At 40.9% G+C, this 18,595-nt stretch overlaps 1 protein-coding gene across 2 annotated transcripts in view; it reads left to right on the top strand.

Moving 5' to 3' along the window:
* The window catches only part of piwil2 (piwi-like RNA-mediated gene silencing 2), a 60,893-nt gene extending 47,247 nt beyond the window's left edge, over positions 1-13,646 (top strand). For both annotated transcript variants that reach the window (XM_034228393.1, XM_034228394.1), the window contains exons 20-24: positions 1,509-1,597; positions 1,807-1,912; positions 5,282-5,535; positions 7,525-7,632; positions 13,102-13,646. In XM_034228393.1, the coding sequence (XP_034084284.1) occupies positions 1,509-1,597; positions 1,807-1,912; positions 5,282-5,535; positions 7,525-7,632; positions 13,102-13,258 (714 nt within the window). In that variant the 3' untranslated portion in view covers positions 13,259-13,646. The remainder of the gene's footprint in view (positions 1-1,508; positions 1,598-1,806; positions 1,913-5,281; positions 5,536-7,524; positions 7,633-13,101) is intronic.
* Positions 13,647-18,595: the final 4,949 nt, after the last annotated feature.

Genomic DNA, 18,595 nt, shown 5'->3' with positions numbered 1-18,595 from the left:
CTCTACTAAACTGTAATGAAAACGCAGCATAAAGTGAGCCTGGCCGACAAAGGCCTAACTATACCGTACGAGGCCCTGCAGTGGAAACGCGCCATAAGATACATTGCTTAGATCAGTGGTTCCCAACCTGGGGGGCGCCAAAGATCGCAGGAGGGCGCCAAAGATCGCAGGGGGGGCGCCAAAGATCGCAGGGGGGGCGCCAGGCCTCAGATGATTTGAGGCCAAATATCATATTTACTTTTTTTTTTTTCTTTCTTTTTTTTAGAAAATGTATACATATAATTGTAACGCAATACATGATTGCCACTAAAAGCCTTGTCTCTACATTACAATAAAAAATTATTGATTCATTAATTTGAATAAAAATTCAAGTTAGTATTAAAGGCATAAAAAGACAGAAATGTATAATTCTTTCTTTGATAGAAATGTTTCTTCTGCCCGTAAAGTGTCCAAACCATGCCGGTTTCAGTTGGATTATTTGTCAGTTGCTCCGATCAGATCGGTCTCTTCCATTTTGTAGATTATTTACGACTTTTGAATCCACATAAACACATCGGCAAAATCCGGCTTACTTTGAACATGTGTTTTAAACAGTTTAATCCCTTTGTGAATTGTTTCCACTTGCGCCGTCCTTTAATTTCTTCATTCAGCGGGAATCCAAATGAATTAATCCCGAGTCCAATAACCATCAAAGTCACTCCAATAGTCCTCCTTAATTACGCTTTCATCTCCTTTAACAAAATACATCCAGTTTGTGACAGTAGTTGTAGCATTTGAGACTTTTAAACTTGAATTACTGCTGTTGCGGTAGGGGGGGGGGCGCAACTTCCAATAGGAGTCATTTGGGGGGGCCCTTGGGAAAAAAGGTTGGGAACCCCTGGCTTAGATGAGTTATAGCCTTAGACTGCACACATTTTCAATCAGAGGAACTTAGTGGGGCGTCCTAGGATCTGATACCCGTTAGATCATTACTAAAATGTCCCGTAAATGATCTCTAGAGAAGAGAAGGAACCTTGAGTAACATTGGAACTGCATTCCGGAGATGTTGTTTATCATTTTAAGCCCCGAGCCTGTTTCCCAGGTCTCAGGCTTGAAAATGACATTCCCAGAACAAATGACCATATCTTCTAAAAGGGTGAATTAATCATCTTTTTTCTCAAAGCAATGATAAACCTGTGAGTTGGATGTAGAAGAGTCAGAATCAATACAGAAAGATGGGATAGTAGACTAAAAGCTTTAAGAATCTAAACTATAACATATAAGTACCCTGTATCAAGATTGATGCAAAAACAAGTGACATTTGACCTTTTTAGAGGTTTAGAAGAAGAAAAAAAACACTTCTGGGGTCATTTGGGTGGATTTGCCATATAGCTGGCCCCCCTCACTTCTAGAATCTGTGGGATCTCAGCTTGCTAGCTGATATCTTGTATCCGGTACCGGGGGCATGGAGCTGGTTAAATAGTGAGCCGTAAATGGGGAAATAATTAACCTTTATTTCACTTTTATAGAAACACTTGATGGTGGTGGGTGTTGACGTCCACCATGACACCAGCAAATCTCATCAATCAGTCATGGGCTTTGTCGCAAGTCTGAACAGGTAAGGTGGTTTTTTTCTCAGTTGTTATTTATTAATATTGATTGTGTCGCACAATATCAAGAGTTTATTTTGCGTTTTTTGCCACACATAATAAGACTCACCGCTTTTAAAGTATGCAAAAAGTATTTTACAACATACATATAATATCTGCATATTAGTGATTTAAATGATATTATAAACATTTTGTGATTTTGCTGCTTATTTCCCAGCTCTTTGACCCGCTGGTACTCCAGAGTCACTTTCCAGTCTCCCACTGAAGAACTGATATATGGCTTCAGAGTTTGCTTACTGGCTGCACTACGGAAGTACTATGAAGTAAGTATTGCAAGCACACATTACATAAAACATTTGTTATTCAATCTCCCTTCTGAACCACACAGATAATCTTCTTCTTCTCTGTTTTCCTTCTCTAGTGTCGTAAAACAAATATCCACTGGGGGTCAGGAGTGGCATGTGTTAACTAAATAAAGCAAGGGCCTTTTAAAGAAACAATAACTTGAATCTCTGATGTGAATTCTCCATTAAAACAAAAAAGCACACAGACTTTATAGTCTTATGACCCAGATACAAGTCAGCGTTTTATCACTTCCTGTCCCCTTGTCTCAATGGCTTTCTGAATGTGTTTTAGTTGTTAGTCTGAATTAATAAGGTCTATGGTTAACACAAGCTAAAGAGATTTGTATTCTACGTCAGTAAATACCCCACTGTGTATAAATGAGACGCAACATTAGCCACCTTTAGCTTAGCGGTGGAGACATGGTGAAGTCATGTGACCGTGCTGTAGTTCCCTTTATAGCCCCACATTAGCCGCCTTTAGCTTAGCGGTGGAGACGTGAAGTCATGTGACCGTGCAGTAGTTCCTTTACAGCCCAACATTAGCCGCCTTTAGCTTAGCGGTGGAGACGTGAAGTCATGTGACCGTGCAGTAGTTCCTTTATAGCCCAACATTAGCCACCTTTAGCTTAGCGATGGTGACGTGAAGTCATGTGACCGTGCTGTAGTTCCTTTACAGCCCGACATTAGCCGCCTTTAGCTTAGCGATGGTGACGTGAAGTCATGTGACCGTGCTGTAGTTCCCTTTATAGCCCCACATTAGCCGCCTTTAGCTTAGCGGTGGTGACGTGAAGTCATGTGACCGTGCTGTAGTTCCCTTTATAGCCCAACATTAGCTGCCTTTAGCTTAGCGGTGGTGACGTGAAGTCATGTGACCGTGCAGTAGTTCCTTTATAGCCCAACATTAGCCGCCTTTAGCTTAGCGGTGGTGACGTGAAGTCATGTGACCGTGCAGTAGTTCCTTTATAGCCCAACATTAGCCTCCTTTAGCTTAGCAGTGGTGACGTGAAGTCATGTGACCGTGCAGTAGTTCCTTTATAGCCCAACATTAGCCTCCTTTAGCTTAGCAGTGGTGACGTGAAGTCATGTGACCGTGCTGTAGTTCCTTTATAGCCCAACATTAGCCGCCTTTAGCTTAGCGGTGGAGACGTGAAGTCATGTGACCGTGCAGTAGTTCCTTTATAGCCCAACATTAGCCACCTTTAGCTTAGCGGTGGAGACGTGAAGTCATGTGACCGTGCAGTAGTTCCTTTATAGCCCAACATTAGCCTCCTTTAGCTTAGCGGTGGTGAAGTCATGTGACCGTGCTGTAGTTCCTTTACAGCCCAACATTAGCCGCCTTTAGCTTAGCGATGGTGACGTAAAGTCATGTGACCGTGCTGTAGTTCCTTTATAGCCCAACATTAGCCGCCTTTAGCTTAGCGGTGGTGACGTGAAGTCATGTGACCCGTGCTGTAGTTCCCTTTATAGCCCCACATTAGCCGCCTTTAGCTTAGCGGTGGTGACGTGAAGTCATGTGACCGTGCTGTAGTTCCCTTTATAGCCCCACATTAGCCGCCTTTAGCTTAGCGGTGGAGACGTGAAGTCATGTGACCGTGCAGTAGTTCCTTTACAGCCCAACATTAGCCGCCTTTAGCTTAGCGGTGGAGACGTGAAGTCATGTGACCGTGCAGTAGTTCCTTTATAGCCCAACATTAGCCACCTTTAGCTTAGCGATGGTGACGTAAAGTCATGTGACCGTGCTGTAGTTCCTTTATAGCCCAACATTAGCCACCTTTAGCTTAGCGGTGGAGACGTGAAGTCATGTGACCGTGCTGTAGTTCCTTTACAGCCCGACATTAGCCGCCTTTAGCTTAGCGATGGTGACGTGAAGTCATGTGACCGTGCTGTAGTTCCCTTTATAGCCCCACATTAGCCGCCTTTAGCTTAGCGGTGGTGACGTGAAGTCATGTGACCGTGCTGTAGTTCCCTTTATAGCCCAACATTAGCTGCCTTTAGCTTAGCGGTGGTGACGTGAAGTCATGTGACCGTGCAGTAGTTCCTTTATAGCCCAACATTAGCCGCCTTTAGCTTAGCGGTGGTGATGTGAAGTCATGTGACCGTGCAGTAGTTCCTTTATAGCCCAACATTACCCTCCTTTAGCTTAGCAGTGGTGACGTGAAGTCATGTGACCGTGCAGTAGTTCCTTTATAGCCCAACATTAGCCTCCTTTAGCTTAGCAGTGGTGACGTGAAGTCATGTGACCGTGCAGTAGTTCCTTTATAGCCCAACATTAGCCGCCTTTAGCTTAGCGGTGGTGACGTGAAGTCATGTGACCGTGCAGTAGGTTCCTTTATAGCCCAACATTACCCTCCTTTAGCTTAGCAGTGGTGACGTGAAGTCATGTGACCGTGCAGTAGTTCCTTTATAGCCCAACATTAGCCTCCTTTAGCTTAGCAGTGGTGACGTGAAGTCATGTGACCGTGCAGTAGTTCCTTTATAGCCCAACATTAGCCGCCTTTAGCTTAGCGGTGGTGACGTGAAGTCATGTGACCGTGCAGTAGTTCCTTTATAGCCCAACATTACCCTCCTTTAGCTTAGCAGTGGTGACGTGAAGTCATGTGACCGTGCAGTAGTTCCTTTATAGCCCAACATTAGCCTCCTTTAGCTTAGCAGTGGTGACGTGAAGTCATGTGACCGTGCTGTAGTTCCTTTATAGCCCAACATTAGCCTCCTTTAGCTTAGCGGTGGTGATGTGAAGTCATGTGACCGTGCTGTAGTTCCTTTATAGCCCAACATTAGCCGCCTTTAGCTTAGCGGTGGTGATGTGAAGTCATGTGACCGTGCTGTAGTTCTTTTACAGCCCAACATTAGCCGCCTTTAGCTTAGCGATGGTGACGTAAAGTCATGTGACTGTGCTGTAGTTCCTTTACAGCCCAACATTAGCCGCCTTTTAGCTTAGCGATGGTGACGTAAATTCATGTGACTGTGCTGTAGTTCCTTTATAGCCCAACATTAGCTTTTTACTTCAGAAATCATAAAGTGTTGTTAATATGTGGAGATTATCCTGCTGAAAGAAACGTGTTAAGTATCATACACATTGAAAATATCTTTCCTGCAATAACTCAAAATCACATGGAGAAATCCCAATTGCTTTTTGTGGAGGGAACCAGGGAGATGCTGCCTTCAGGGTCAGATTACAAAAATACGTCTTCACTGCACCACTCTATTGCAATGGGATTTTTGTATTCAATCACCCACACCGCTTTGCTCTTTTCTGCTGTAACAAATGTAAATGTCCCCTCTATGGGACGAATAAAGGTATTCTGATTCTCTGATTCTGACACACACACACCATGTTGTTTTGTACAGGTGAACCACAACCTGCCGGAGAAGATCGTGGTGTATCGTGATGGCGTGTCGGACGGTCAGATGAAGATGGTGGAGCAGTACGAGATCCCACAGCTGATCAAATGCTTTGAGACTTTCCCCCACTACGAGCCCAAGCTGGTGTTCATTGTGGTGCAGAAGCGCATCAACACCACCCTCTACGCCTTTTCTGGAAACAACGTGGCCACACCTCCACCTGGAACCATCCTGGATCACACCCTCACTCAGAAAGACTGGTCAGTGTTTTATAGGATGTGTGCAGCAAAACTCCAGATGTGCGAACACAGTAATCTTTCAAATATCAATGTGTGGGTTTCTTGACACACCGTTGGTTTTTTTGTTTTCATCCAGCCGTAGGTTATAGGAATAGGGCAAACATCACAATATACCCGATGAAATGCCCTGTCATCGATATTAGACAGTGGACTTTTGGTGCTTTTAACAAAGTATTTACACAATTTATGGTTCAAATAATATCTAATATGTGGATTATAGACTAAATGGTTAAAGACAAACAAGTAAGTTCAGAAAATGGATTCTCTTTCATGTTATGCAGCTTTAAAAACCAGGAAGCGACACTTGTGACGTTACGATATGTAGTAGTTTATCACAGTATAGATGTAATATCATTATATATTGTCCAGCCCTGAATGTGTCCTTGTTACAAGCGCCACCTGCCTCAAAAAAGTGCATTAGTCATTTAAAAGTGCATTAGTCATTTAAAAGTGCATGGTATTGTGTCAGTAATCAACCTTGGTCAACCTGTGACCCGTTGAGCCGTTAAATTCTTTGGTTTATTATTGTTGTTTTTTACAATTAAAAAATGCACAAACAGAAAAACCTCGACAACATTTCATAGAACATAGGATTAATTATTTCTAAAAGCAAACAGCAGAAGCTTCGGTAAGAATTCTTAATGTGTGTGTGAACAAGCAGCGAGGACACACACGTATGGAGCTATTTCAGGGTCGTAAGTTTTGATCTTTCAAAAAAATATAATTTATTTGAAAGTTCAAGTTTTTATCCTGAACTTTGAAAAATACAATGATGTATTCAAAATAAAAATAAGTATTTGAAATAATTGTTCAGGTTGAATATTATTGTGATTCAGTTCAGCACTTTTTTAGAATAAAATATTTATTTTCAGATTTCACTTTTATACATATTTTGATTTTGAATCCGTATTTTTTTCCGTTGCAGATTTTTCATTTTCAGATTCAAAACAATTATTTTTTCAGTTTCTACCCTGAAATAGCTCCATACACACGGAGCATTTTCTCTAATTCATATCTGAATATAACGACCCAATAACTACTACACAGGTAGAAATCCCTCCGCACACTTCGCCTTCATCATGAAATGAAAGCTTAAATTGATCCTTTTCTGATGTCAGAATGATTATATATTATAGATCTATATATGTTGATGCAAAGCCGGACTCACTGCTGCTGTTTTGGGATAATTAAGCTCCGTGTTTTGTTATGAAGGGAAAAATTAGGCGACAAATACTTAAGTCGACTAATTACATATTACTTGTTAGACCAGGGGTGGCAAACTCAATTTCATCGTGGGCCACATTAGCACTATGGTTGCACTCAAAGGGCCGGTTGTAACTTTAAGACTATATAAAAATATACATATATAATATATATAAAATAATGTTTTATATGACATGATTGCCTCTGCATTGGATTCTTATCGGAAAGGGTAATAACTTCATAATTAACTACGTCTGAAAGCAGAAGTCTGGGGCAAATAATTGCAAGTCTCTTCAGTGTGCATGTCACAAAACTAGATGCATTGTGGGACATGTAGTTTATGGACAATGTGCTCCTGTAAAGCGGCATGTAACCGTATAATAAACGTATTTAATTATTTCATAGCTCTTGCGGGCCACATAAAATGAAGTCGATTTGGCCCCCGGACCTTGAGTTTGACACCCCTGTGTTAGACGCTTTTATCCAAAGCGACTCACATACTCAATACTGTGAACAATCCCCGCAGGAGCATTTTTGGGGTGAAGTGTCTTGCCCAAGGACACAACGACATGCTGACTGCAGTGGGGTTTGAACCTGTGCTCCCCTGATCCGAACACCAACGCACTAGGCCACTGCGCCACACGCCTCCTAATTGGTGGCAGCCCTCATGATGACACCATCGAAAAGTATTTGCTGTCAGCTTTTTCACGTCTCTAACAGTAACGTTTTTGTATTTGTTTTATTCAGGGTGGATTTCTATCTGATGGCACATAGCATCCGCCAAGGCTGTGGACTCCCCACTCACTACGTCACTCTGTACAACACGGCCAACCTCTCTCCGGACATTCTGCAGCGGTACTGATCACCTTTATATTGTTTTCTTTACACTTAGCAATATATTGATTACTGCTACAAATGTAAAACATGTTTTCAAACTATGTATATACTTCCTTTTTTTTGTGATCACATTTGTATTGATTAATTTACAACATGTACAACCAAAAGCACAAAATGTTTTCTTTTTTAAATAAAATTACTAGAAGTACATAAGAAAAAGAAAAAATTAGACAAAAGCAATTACTTACAAAATACAGAATAAATATGTAAGCTAAAAATAATAACAATAACTCAGACAAACAGAAATAAAATAAAACATACCACACCCTCCCTCCCAGACATATAAACACACACACACTTACATACTTCCTGATTTATTTATTTTTAACTTATTTTTACTTAAAGGGGACCTATCATGCAAAATGCACGTTTGTACGTCTTTCATACATGAATATGTGTCCCCGGTGTGTCAGGGAACTCACCAAGTGTCAGAAAACACAACCCTCTCTCTTTTCCTCCGTACCCAAATCTCTAAAAACGGGGCTGCAACAGATCTGATTATTATTTGAATTTTTCTGACGTCAGAAAAGGGGTGCTCCGCCTATATGGGCAACTCTCCACCTATCAGGGGAATGAGAGACCGCTCGAAAGCGCTGGAGACGCTGTAGTACATATGCCAGGCCTGTAAGTGGCGCTGTAGTCTGCCACAAACGCAGAATCAGCCCTTTCAAAAACAGGGCTGGAAAAGAGCGAAATGAGGCATGGCTAAAATGCATGATCTGTTTGTGAAGTTTTTAGGTATGGCCCTACAATATATGTTTCAAATATAGCATGATAGGTCCACTTTAAGTTGTTACTTATTCCCAGGTTGCTTTTTTGGGTGTTCAAAATATTCTGATCCAGTTCCATTGTTTTGAGTTAGATAGTAGTTTAACTTTTATTTTCTTGATGTTTTGTGGGAGAGAAACTCATTTTACAACATTTTAGCCTTTGCAGACCATTTACATGCACACAAAGCTATATAAGACACTAGTGTTGCACGGTGTACCGATACTTGAAAGGTACGATTCCTCCGTTTCATTAGTATCGGTACTTTAAGAATGACGGGGAAAAGTACTCCGGTGTGTATTCAGCGCTCTGCTTCCACTCCCTGCACTGCAGCCGTGCCTGCAGTCCCTCCCCTCTCAAGCACGCTCTAAGTCCCTCCCCTCTCTCGTGCACGCGCTAGCTGCCAGAGCATGTGAGAAAACAGGCAGCAAGTGGCTGCAAGTGGGAGTGCAGCTGCCGCTGCGCCTCGGCTTGTTGACAAAAAAGACGCCAGAAGCTAAATGTGGAAGTATTTGAGCTATATCTCTGACAGTGAGGGCAAGCCTACGGACACCACGAGGCCTGTCTGTGAGACATGTTTTAGATCCCTGCAAACCAAGGGAGCCAACACATCAGACTTGGCTAAGCACCTCGCCGACCGGCATCCAGAGCTGTTTAAAGAATTTAAAGACAGACAGGTTAGCGAATGTGATAGACAGGGTTCGTACGGTCATTGAAAACCAGGAAAAGTCATGGAAATTCAAAATGCAAATTCCAGGCCCTGGAAAAGTTATGGAAAACAATATTTTTCCCAAAGCTTTGGAAAAGTCATGGAAATGTAACTAAAGTTGCGTCAAATATAATTTACATTTGATCTAATCGCCGAAATAATCTGCGGTCGCGAGTTATGTGCCATCATGACGCGCATGGTGTTATTTTTTAATATATGAAGCGCGAGCTGTGTGCTCGAGTCTTCCTGCCTGTCGGCTGAACTCTGCTGCTCCGGGTCAGCTACATTATCTACGGTGTGTTCGTTAACTGTGCGGAGTCACTGCGGCACGGACTGAGCCGCTGGTGAACAGCTGTTAGAACGGGCCGTTCAGAGCAGAGCGGCAGAGCGTGATGTGCACTGAAACCTTTTTCTGTCGCAATATCATTTAAGGAATCGTTGAGCTAGCTAGCTAGCATACATTGTCACTATCTGCTAACGTTAGCTTTAGCCTTCGTTTTCTAATAGTTTTTTTCATATAAACGGAGGTGGTATAAGTAGATATTGTGCTAGAGTAAAAGTAGAAGTACTCAGATCTTGTACTTTAGTAGAAGTACTCAGATGTTGTTCTTAAAAGTAGAAGTACTCAGATCTTGTACTTGAGTAAAAGTAGAAGTACTCAGGTCTTGTACTTGAGTAAAAGTAGAAGTACTCAGATCTTGTACTTGAGTAAAAGTAGAAGTACTCAGGTCTTGTACTTGAGTAAAAGTAGAAGTACTCAGGTCTTGTACTTGAGTAAAAGTAGAAGTACTCAGATCTTGTACTTGAGTAAAAGTAGAAGTACTCAGATCTTGTACTTGAGTAAAAGTAGAAGTACTCAGATCTTGTACTTGAGTTAAAGTAGAAGTACTCAGATCTTGTACTCGAGTAGAAGTACTCAGATCTTGTACTTTAGTAGAAGTACTCAGATCTTGTACTTTAGTAGAAGTACTCAGATCTTGTACTTGAGTAAAAGTAGAAGTACTCAGATCTTGTACTTGAGTAAAAGTAGAAGTACTCAGGTCTTGTACTTGAGTAAAAGTAGAAGTACTCAGATCTTGTACTTGAGTAAAGTAGAAGTACTCAGATCTTGTACTTGAGTTAAAGTAGAAGTACTCAGATCTTGTACTCGAGTAGAAGTACTCAGATCTTGTACTTTAGTAGAAGTACTCAGATCTTGTACTTTAGTAGAAGTACTCAGATCTTGTACTTGAGTAAAAGTAGAAGTACTCAGATCTTGTACTTGAGTAAAAGTAGAAGTACTCAGATCTTGTACTTGAGTAAAAGTAGAAGTACTCAGATCTTGTACTTGAGTAAAAGTAGAAGTACTCAGATCGTGTACTTAGTAAAAGTAGAAGTACCAGAGTGTAGGAATACTCTGTTACAGTAAAAGTCCTGCATTCAAAATGTTCCTCAAGTAAAAGTAGAAAAGTATTATCATCAAAATTTAGTTAAAGTAGCGACAGTAAAAGTAGTCATTGTGCAGATTGGTCCATTTCAGAATAATATATATGATATGTTTTATAATGATTGATCATGAAAGTGTTCTCAAAGCTGGTAAAGGTGCAGCTAGTTTGAATGACTTTGTATACTGCAGGGTAGCTGGTGGATTTACTCCAGGTGGAACTAAAGTCTGATGTAACACTTGATTATATTTCACATCATTCATCCACATCTGTGAAGTAACTAAAGGTATTAAATACATGTAGTGGAGGAAAAGTACACCATGTACCTCTGAACTGTAGAGGAGTAGAAGTACACCATGTACCTCTGAACTGTAGTGGAGTCGAAGTACACCATGTACCTCTGAACTGTAGTGGAGTCGAAGTACACCATGTACCTCTGAACTGTAGAGGAGTAGAAGTACACCATGTACCTCTGAACTGTAGTGGAATCGAAGTACACCATGTACCTCTGAACTGTAGAGGAGTAGAAGTACACCATGTACCTCTGAACTGTAGAGGAGTAGAAGTACACCATGTACCTCTGAACTGTAGAGGAGTAGAAGTACACCATGTACCTCTGAACTGTAGTGGAGGAGAAGTACACCATGTACCTCTGAACTGTAGAGGAGTAGAAGTACACCATGTACCTCTGAACTGTAGTGGAGTCGAAGTACACCATGTACCTCTGAACTGTAGAGGAGTAGAAGTACACCATGTACCTCTGAACTGTAGTGGAATCGAAGTACACCATGTACCTCTGAACTGTAGAGGAGTAGAAGTACACCATGTACCTCTGAACTGTAGTGGAGTCGAAGTACACCATGTACCTCTGAACTGTAGAGGAGTAGAAGTACACCATGTACCTCTGAACTGTAGAGGAGTAGAAGTACACCATGTACCTCTGAACTGTAGTGGAGTCGAAGTACACCATGTACCTCTGAACTGTAGAGGAGTAGAAGTACACCATGTACCTCTGAACTGTAGAGGAGTAGAAGTACACCATGTACCTCTGAACTGTAGTGGAGTCGAAGTACACCATGTACCTCTGAACTGTAGAGGAGTAGAAGTACACCATGTACCTCTGAACTGTAGAGGAGTAGAAGTACACCATGTACCTCTGAACTGTAGTGGAGTCGAAGTACACCATGTACCTCTGAACTGTTGTGGAGTAGAAGTACACCATGTACCTCTGAACTGTAGAGGAGTCGAAGTACACCATGTACCTCTGAACTGTAGAGGAGTAGAAGTACACCATGTACCTCTGAACTGTAGAGGAGTAGAAGTACACCATGTACCTCTGAACTGTAGAGGAGTCGAAGTACACCATGTACCTCTGAACTGTAGAGGAGTAGAAGTACACCATGTACCTCTGAACTGTAGAGGAGTAGAAGTACACCATGTACCTCTGAACTGTAGAGGAGTAGAAGTACACCATGTACCTCTGAACTGTAGAGGAGTAGAAGTACAAAGTAGCAAAACATTGAAATACTTAAATAAAGTACAAGTATCTCAAAATTGTACCCACGTATAGCACTTGTTGAGTTTATGAACTTAGTTACTTTACACCAGTGGCTATACAGATAGAAAGACTAAGCTGCTCAACAGTGCTGCCAAAATGATAAACTGACTGCTACACAATTAAAATAAATGCTTTTATATATTTCTACTAGATGTGACTCTTTGGCGTTTCTGTTATTATTAACTGCTGCTTTAGCTGTTCTGACTGCTAACATCCTGTTATTACTCATTTTAAAGCCGATATTCCGTGGGGTCGGGGGCTCGGATCCTTGTCACCTTTTTCATACCTGATGACTTTGCATCCCTGACTGCAGTTGCTTCAGCGTGTAGAAGCTAGTAAGCCTACTATTGGATTTGTTTTCGATAGGCACAACAGGTTTCATATGCAGACCTTATTTTCCTGTTCCATGTTCAAATAAACCATTTTCAGTGGTCATTTTTTTTTGGTCATGGAAAATGAGGTGAAGGTCATTGAGAAGTCATTGAGAAGTCATGGAAAATCATTGGTGAAAAAGTGTATGAACCCTGGATAGATAACATAATTACATCATGCTCAAGCCATGCCCTCAAATCTAAGTCAAACAAGTGTAATTTATTTTGTGACAAATGAGGCAATTAATGGCAATGATAACTAATATGGCTATCTTTTTAGCTAACTTACCAATGTGGCTAACATCTGCAATATATATTTTGTTAATAATTATTTATATTACTGTACTATTACATGTTAATGAAATATAAAGTTAACTATCAAAGAAATCACAAACTCAAGTATAAAGAAGAGACCATGTTGTAAGAAAACACTTAACAGATAAACTACAATTTTATTGATCATGAAAATAATAAAAGAATCGGAATCGTAATTCTTGACTTGGTATCGAAACCAAAATGTTGGTATCGTGACAACACTACAGGAAAGATAAATATTAGAGCCTCTTTAACATGTTGCTGTGTTCCCATTCATTCCAGGATGACCTTCAAGATGTGCCATTTGTACTGGAACTGGCCGGGCACCATCCGGGTTCCCGCTCCCTGCAAGTACGCCCACAAACTGGCCTTCCTGTCGGGTCAGTTCCTGCACTCTGAGCCGGGCATCCAGCTCTCCGACAAGCTCTTCTTCCTCTGAGCTGCTCCGGTATCTTCCCCCGGCAAACTGCTCACGGCAAAACCAGAAAATCTTAACCGGATGACAACAGACTCATTGGATGCTATGAAGGATTCATTACAAGTATTTTCCTATTCAGATCAAGCCTTAAAGGGTAACACCAATATTCTACTACTACTGTAATAATGATGTGTTGCATATAATCGTTCTAAGTTCAAAACCAGTGGAAAGTTTGGAGCAAGTTTTCTTTAGTTTTTAAAGTATATTTTAGCCTTTGTTCCTGTGGCATAAGGATTGGTCTCTGTTCTGTTAATGTTCAGACCCTTCCACTGTGACAGATTTTAATTTGTATAAACAGGTTAAAGATTTATAACATTTGATTTGAAATAAAGAGATTTGGAAGTTAATACAGTTTCAGCTTTATTGTCCATAACACAAAAATCTGCATTGTATAAAGTTGAACTAAAACACAGAACCTGCGCCTCTTTTTCTCTTCACACCTTTAAACTTGATCACATTTGCCCAATTTGGTATATGTTGTTGAGGTCTCCATATTAAGTTGAATAATTAAATTAATATAATCAAATATATTCTTGTATAACCCACAATGAAAATGCATTATATTTCATGTTCTATAATCACAGTATATACACAAACGTAAGTGGTTTGGTCAATTGAGTTGAAGGCCTATTATCGTGATACTATGGGTGTCAGTGTCTAGCAGAGGAGAGACAGTTGTTTTCACTCACAGCTGGCTGTGCACAGCCTGACTCAATGGAAAAGTACTGGAGCCCCAAAATGTGTTTAGGCCATACCATAGGAGAATATGTCCCGTCCTGCACACCAGAGGCCCATGACCTTCTCCCACATATATGGGTATGAAGGAGGTGTCTTTGGTTTTTTTCTATCCCTGTGTGGATTATAAAAAGCACTGGTTGAGAGGGAGAAAAGCTTCAGAGCGGGGTTTCTCCTTGGTGAGTTCTCTCAAATTAGTTTTGTTTTGACTGTATTTTACTAATACAACTGAAGTGGGCAGTTGAAGTTAGAATTTAATGTAAGAAATGTAAAACTGTGAATTGAGGTTTTATATTATAAAAATACCACAGCAATATATATTTTGTAGGATTGTCATATTGTAACGAGAGAAGGTAAAAACCCTGTATAAGTGTGGACCATTTTCTTCAAATAAAATCTATCGTTTCAAATAGATGACCAAATTAGTTGCCAACTAATTCAGTTGGTGACGTCATCACGTGTGTTTTGCGCGCCGTTATGCGCCAACGTTATCGGTCTTTTTATCGGTACTGGAGACATTTAAAAAATATGTCATATGTATTATTGCTACATAAACATTATATCACAGTCTTAGTTTCGCCAACTCGTTTCTAATATGCAATAAGACAAACAAAAATGTGTCTATGATGTATTTTCGATCTTTCCAATCCAAACGAGAGATCTCTCCCCGGTCTGTGCGAGGGGGCGGGGCAGTTTACACACACACACGCACGCGGATGCTACATGCATGCAACACTCACACACCGAGGAGATGGCGGAGAAAACGCGCTCCAAGGTGTGGTTAAACATTAACCGTCTCGATGTGGACAATGCCTGAGCCAAAAGTGCAATAAGAGTTTAGCATGTAAGGGCGGTAACTAGTGTTAATTTCGTCAGCAATTTTTTTTATTTAGTTTTAGTCTTAGTCCTGTGTTACATTTCCTTTTTAGTTTTAGTCATATTTAGTCACCTTCATCCTGTTTTTATTTAGTCCAGTTTTAGTCGACTAAAAGTCTAAGCATTTTAGTCAAAGAAAACTAATTATTTTAGAGTATTTTTTAGTCATCAGATTATATACTCTCTGCAAAGCTGCATTCTTAATCATTCAGCCTGTATTTTTCATCAAATAAGAACAAGATATAATCTTATTGTGAAATAAGTTTGACTAAAATGACATTATTGGTTTGACTGATATGTTCTGGTCATGGGCGGCGCCAGGATTTGTTAGCTGCAGTAGCTTAGCAGTTGCTATATGACAGCACGGCGTTGCTAGTTAATTTTCAAAATAAATAAACAAACAATACCAGTGGGCCAAGCACGAACCTGTTCGTTCACCGCTATTCAAGATCACAGATCACGAGCCTTCAATGTCGAAAACGTTCTCTTTATTTTCTGGTATTGACGGCCACAGCCACGCCTTACAGAAACAATCAATAGTATAACACGCATTATGACTTTCCCCACACTCGAACACAACTCCTACCGTCTCGTACTCCCTCCACACTCACACCGAAAACGCACACACCTGGAAGGGGCGGTCTCTACTCCCACCAACAACATTGCCTAAATAACTTTACAAATGTACACGTTTTTAGTCCCAGTGCGCCACTGAACGTAGCTATTATGTAAGGTGCTGGTATATATATACTAACTGTGCTTTCCCCCCCAAAAAGTTGTAAATCAAACAAGTGAAGTACATGTTTTGTTATGTTATAAAGCCGTGGAGGGCGGTCGTTTATAAACCAACGAGTAACCGCCCTTACGGGACGCTCTAATAAGTAAAGCGAACGCACCCGCAAGGACACCTGGCTTCCTATTGGTTGAGGGATTTTGACAGGGTTGTTGCACAAAAGATCCGAGCGCGCACAGAAGAAATCTGAGAGCAGACATTTCACCAGCGCACAGAAACAGCTTGAATGCGAGGAGAAGGCTTTAAGCTGGAACACAGGAAATCTGTAAGCAGCAATATATCTGAGTGCAAAACAATAAGCCGTTGCTAGGCCAATTGTTGGAGTTGCTACAGCAACTCCAAGATACCCCCTGGCGCCGCCCCTGGTTCTGGTCAGGTTTGTGGTGTGTTTACCAGCTGTGTTTTGGCCACATTGCTTCCCTTCTGATAAAACAATGCATTCGCTTTTTTTCTCCACCTCATTGTAGCGAAAATGGCCCCAAATATCACATCGTTTCTTTCTCCCAAGCAGTGGTGGCGTTAGACTTTTTCGTTGTCAGTCATTTTGACGGACAGGATCGTAACATTTCCGTCATAATCCATTTATTACCCGTCGAGTCTGTACACAGCTCGTCACTCACTCACTCGCGCTAACGGGGGGGGGGGGGGGGGGGGGGGGGTATTCGGTTAACGCGACCGCTGCTCCCATGCCCTGTTGTTGCCATTTTATTTTCTGTTAAATAAGGTTAGTTAGACCATGAGTTAGACCCGTTAGTCTTCCTGACAGTTTACACTGTGCCGCTGGCCCGGGTTGCGGTCGTTTAGTCCAAAAATCAGCTCCTAAGGTCTATCCCTATCTCCTATCCCTTGACCTCTGTGTGAAACGTCACGGGGTTAAGGGATAGTGGATAGGAGAATTCAAAAGGATTTAGGAGAAGAGGCTGCGGTACTTTAGAGCAGTGGTTGTCAAATGAATAAAACAACATAAGTAGGCTAATGCATTTACACAAACTACTAATAGTAGATGAACTACTTTATTTAAAGTTTACAGTAATTCTGGATAATAAAATGGGAAAAATAAACGGGGTGCTCTCTTTTCCTCTCCCTGACAGCCCGTTAGTCTCGAGTCGTGCAGCTCGCTGAACCTATAATGAGTGACCCGACAGTAAAGAATACACATATTTATAACTAGTTTAGCTAGTTCCAGAGTAGATAAACTAGCTAAGTGTGTTAGGTCTAACTCTTAGTGTATTTAATTTAGCTCCACTCAACGGTCCGTCACAGCGGCGGAGCTGTGATCATGCAGAGCTGCGTGTTGTCCGTCAGCAGCAGCTGATCTGATCTCTCTCTCGTGTCCGATTATACTTCACTCGCGTTTATGTCCAAATATATCAGATCTAGCTAGTTCTAGTTCATTATATGACTGCCTGCTTATCAAAGGACACCTAAACAACAAGCGTTGCTTGGCAACGGCGTGTGGCCGCAAGTATAGCGCAGCATTATGCATTATGTATATGAGGGGTCAAAATCCCATGCTCATAAAATGCTCATATTTGTTTCTCTTCATTCCCCACGCGCCAAAATAAATAAATATACCAATTTTAGGAAAAGTAACGAAGTTTGAGCAGTGTAGGTTTTATATGAACATGTACACATATTTCAAAACGCGAAGTGCAATAACTGCAGTGGCCTTCCTGTCACTGAGAATAACAAAGATCCTCAGTGAAGCTCGAGCCCATGTTTCACTTCATTGTAAGAACAACTTATTAAAAAGATCAGTTCAATGCAACTCATGTCGTCTTAGTGTTATTGCATGATGTTAAAATTGGTTTGCCATGAATTTAGTGATGGATTTAAGTTTTTCTCAGTTACAATGTTGTTGTTTTAATAAATGATGGTGCAGCGCTGTACTGTACCTCTTTATAGGCCTTTTTTCCTTAACACATTGTTTTTGCGCTGATCAGGGGGTACTTGGCTGAATCTTTTTTTCAAAGGGGGTACATGAGTGAAACAAGTTTGAGAACCACTGCTTTAGAGAATCCGACTGCACTTTCACTATCCGACGTGTTTATGATGCACCAGCGGACGTCATAAATGTGCGTCTGCTGCTGTGGGGAAACTATGGAAACTACAGTTTTCTATAGCGGACTACAACATGGATGTTTAATAAGAACGAGGGACTCCTGTAAACTCATCTAGAGACTCTGTGCTCTGATGCTGTTGCTTTGCTTTATGAACGGGGACAACAGAGAAACATATTCTTCATGACCAAAGTTGGAATTGAAATAAAAAAGGAAAGTGAAACTTATGCTCATCACCCTCTCCCTCCGGTCCACATTAATACAAATGATCCCAATACGTATGATTGATGAAAAGATCTTAAAATCAATGCAAATGTATTTATTACGTTGGTCCTTAACATCTATCACTGTGTATATCACCATTCAAACATCTTTTAAAAGTTGAACAAACCCCACAGCTCAGTGAAGACTGAGATGTTGACTTTATTTGATCATTTCAGTAAAAACTCATATTTCTCTTTTTGATTATAATACTGATGAACGTTCAGAACAAAGCACAAATAGTCAACATCTCAGTCTTCACTGAGCTGTGGGGTTTGTTCAACTTTTAAAAGATGTTTGAATGGTGATATACACAGTGATAGATGTTAAGGACTAACGTTTATAATAAATACATTTGTATTGATTTTAAGATATTTTCATAAAATCATACGTATTGGGATCATTGTATTAATGTGGACCGGAGGGAGAGGGGGACGAGCAGAAGTTTCACTTTCCTTTTTTATTTCAATTCCAACTTTGGTCCTGAAGAATATGTTTCTCTGTTGTCCACGTTCATAAAGCATAAAGCAACAGAGCACAGAGTCTCTAGATGAGTTTACAGGAGTCCCTCGT

Source organism: Gymnodraco acuticeps, unplaced genomic scaffold, assembly GCF_902827175.1.
Source record: "Gymnodraco acuticeps unplaced genomic scaffold, fGymAcu1.1, whole genome shotgun sequence".
NCBI lineage: Eukaryota > Metazoa > Chordata > Actinopteri > Perciformes > Bathydraconidae > Gymnodraco > Gymnodraco acuticeps.
This window is presented reverse-complemented; position numbering and strand designations above follow the sequence as displayed.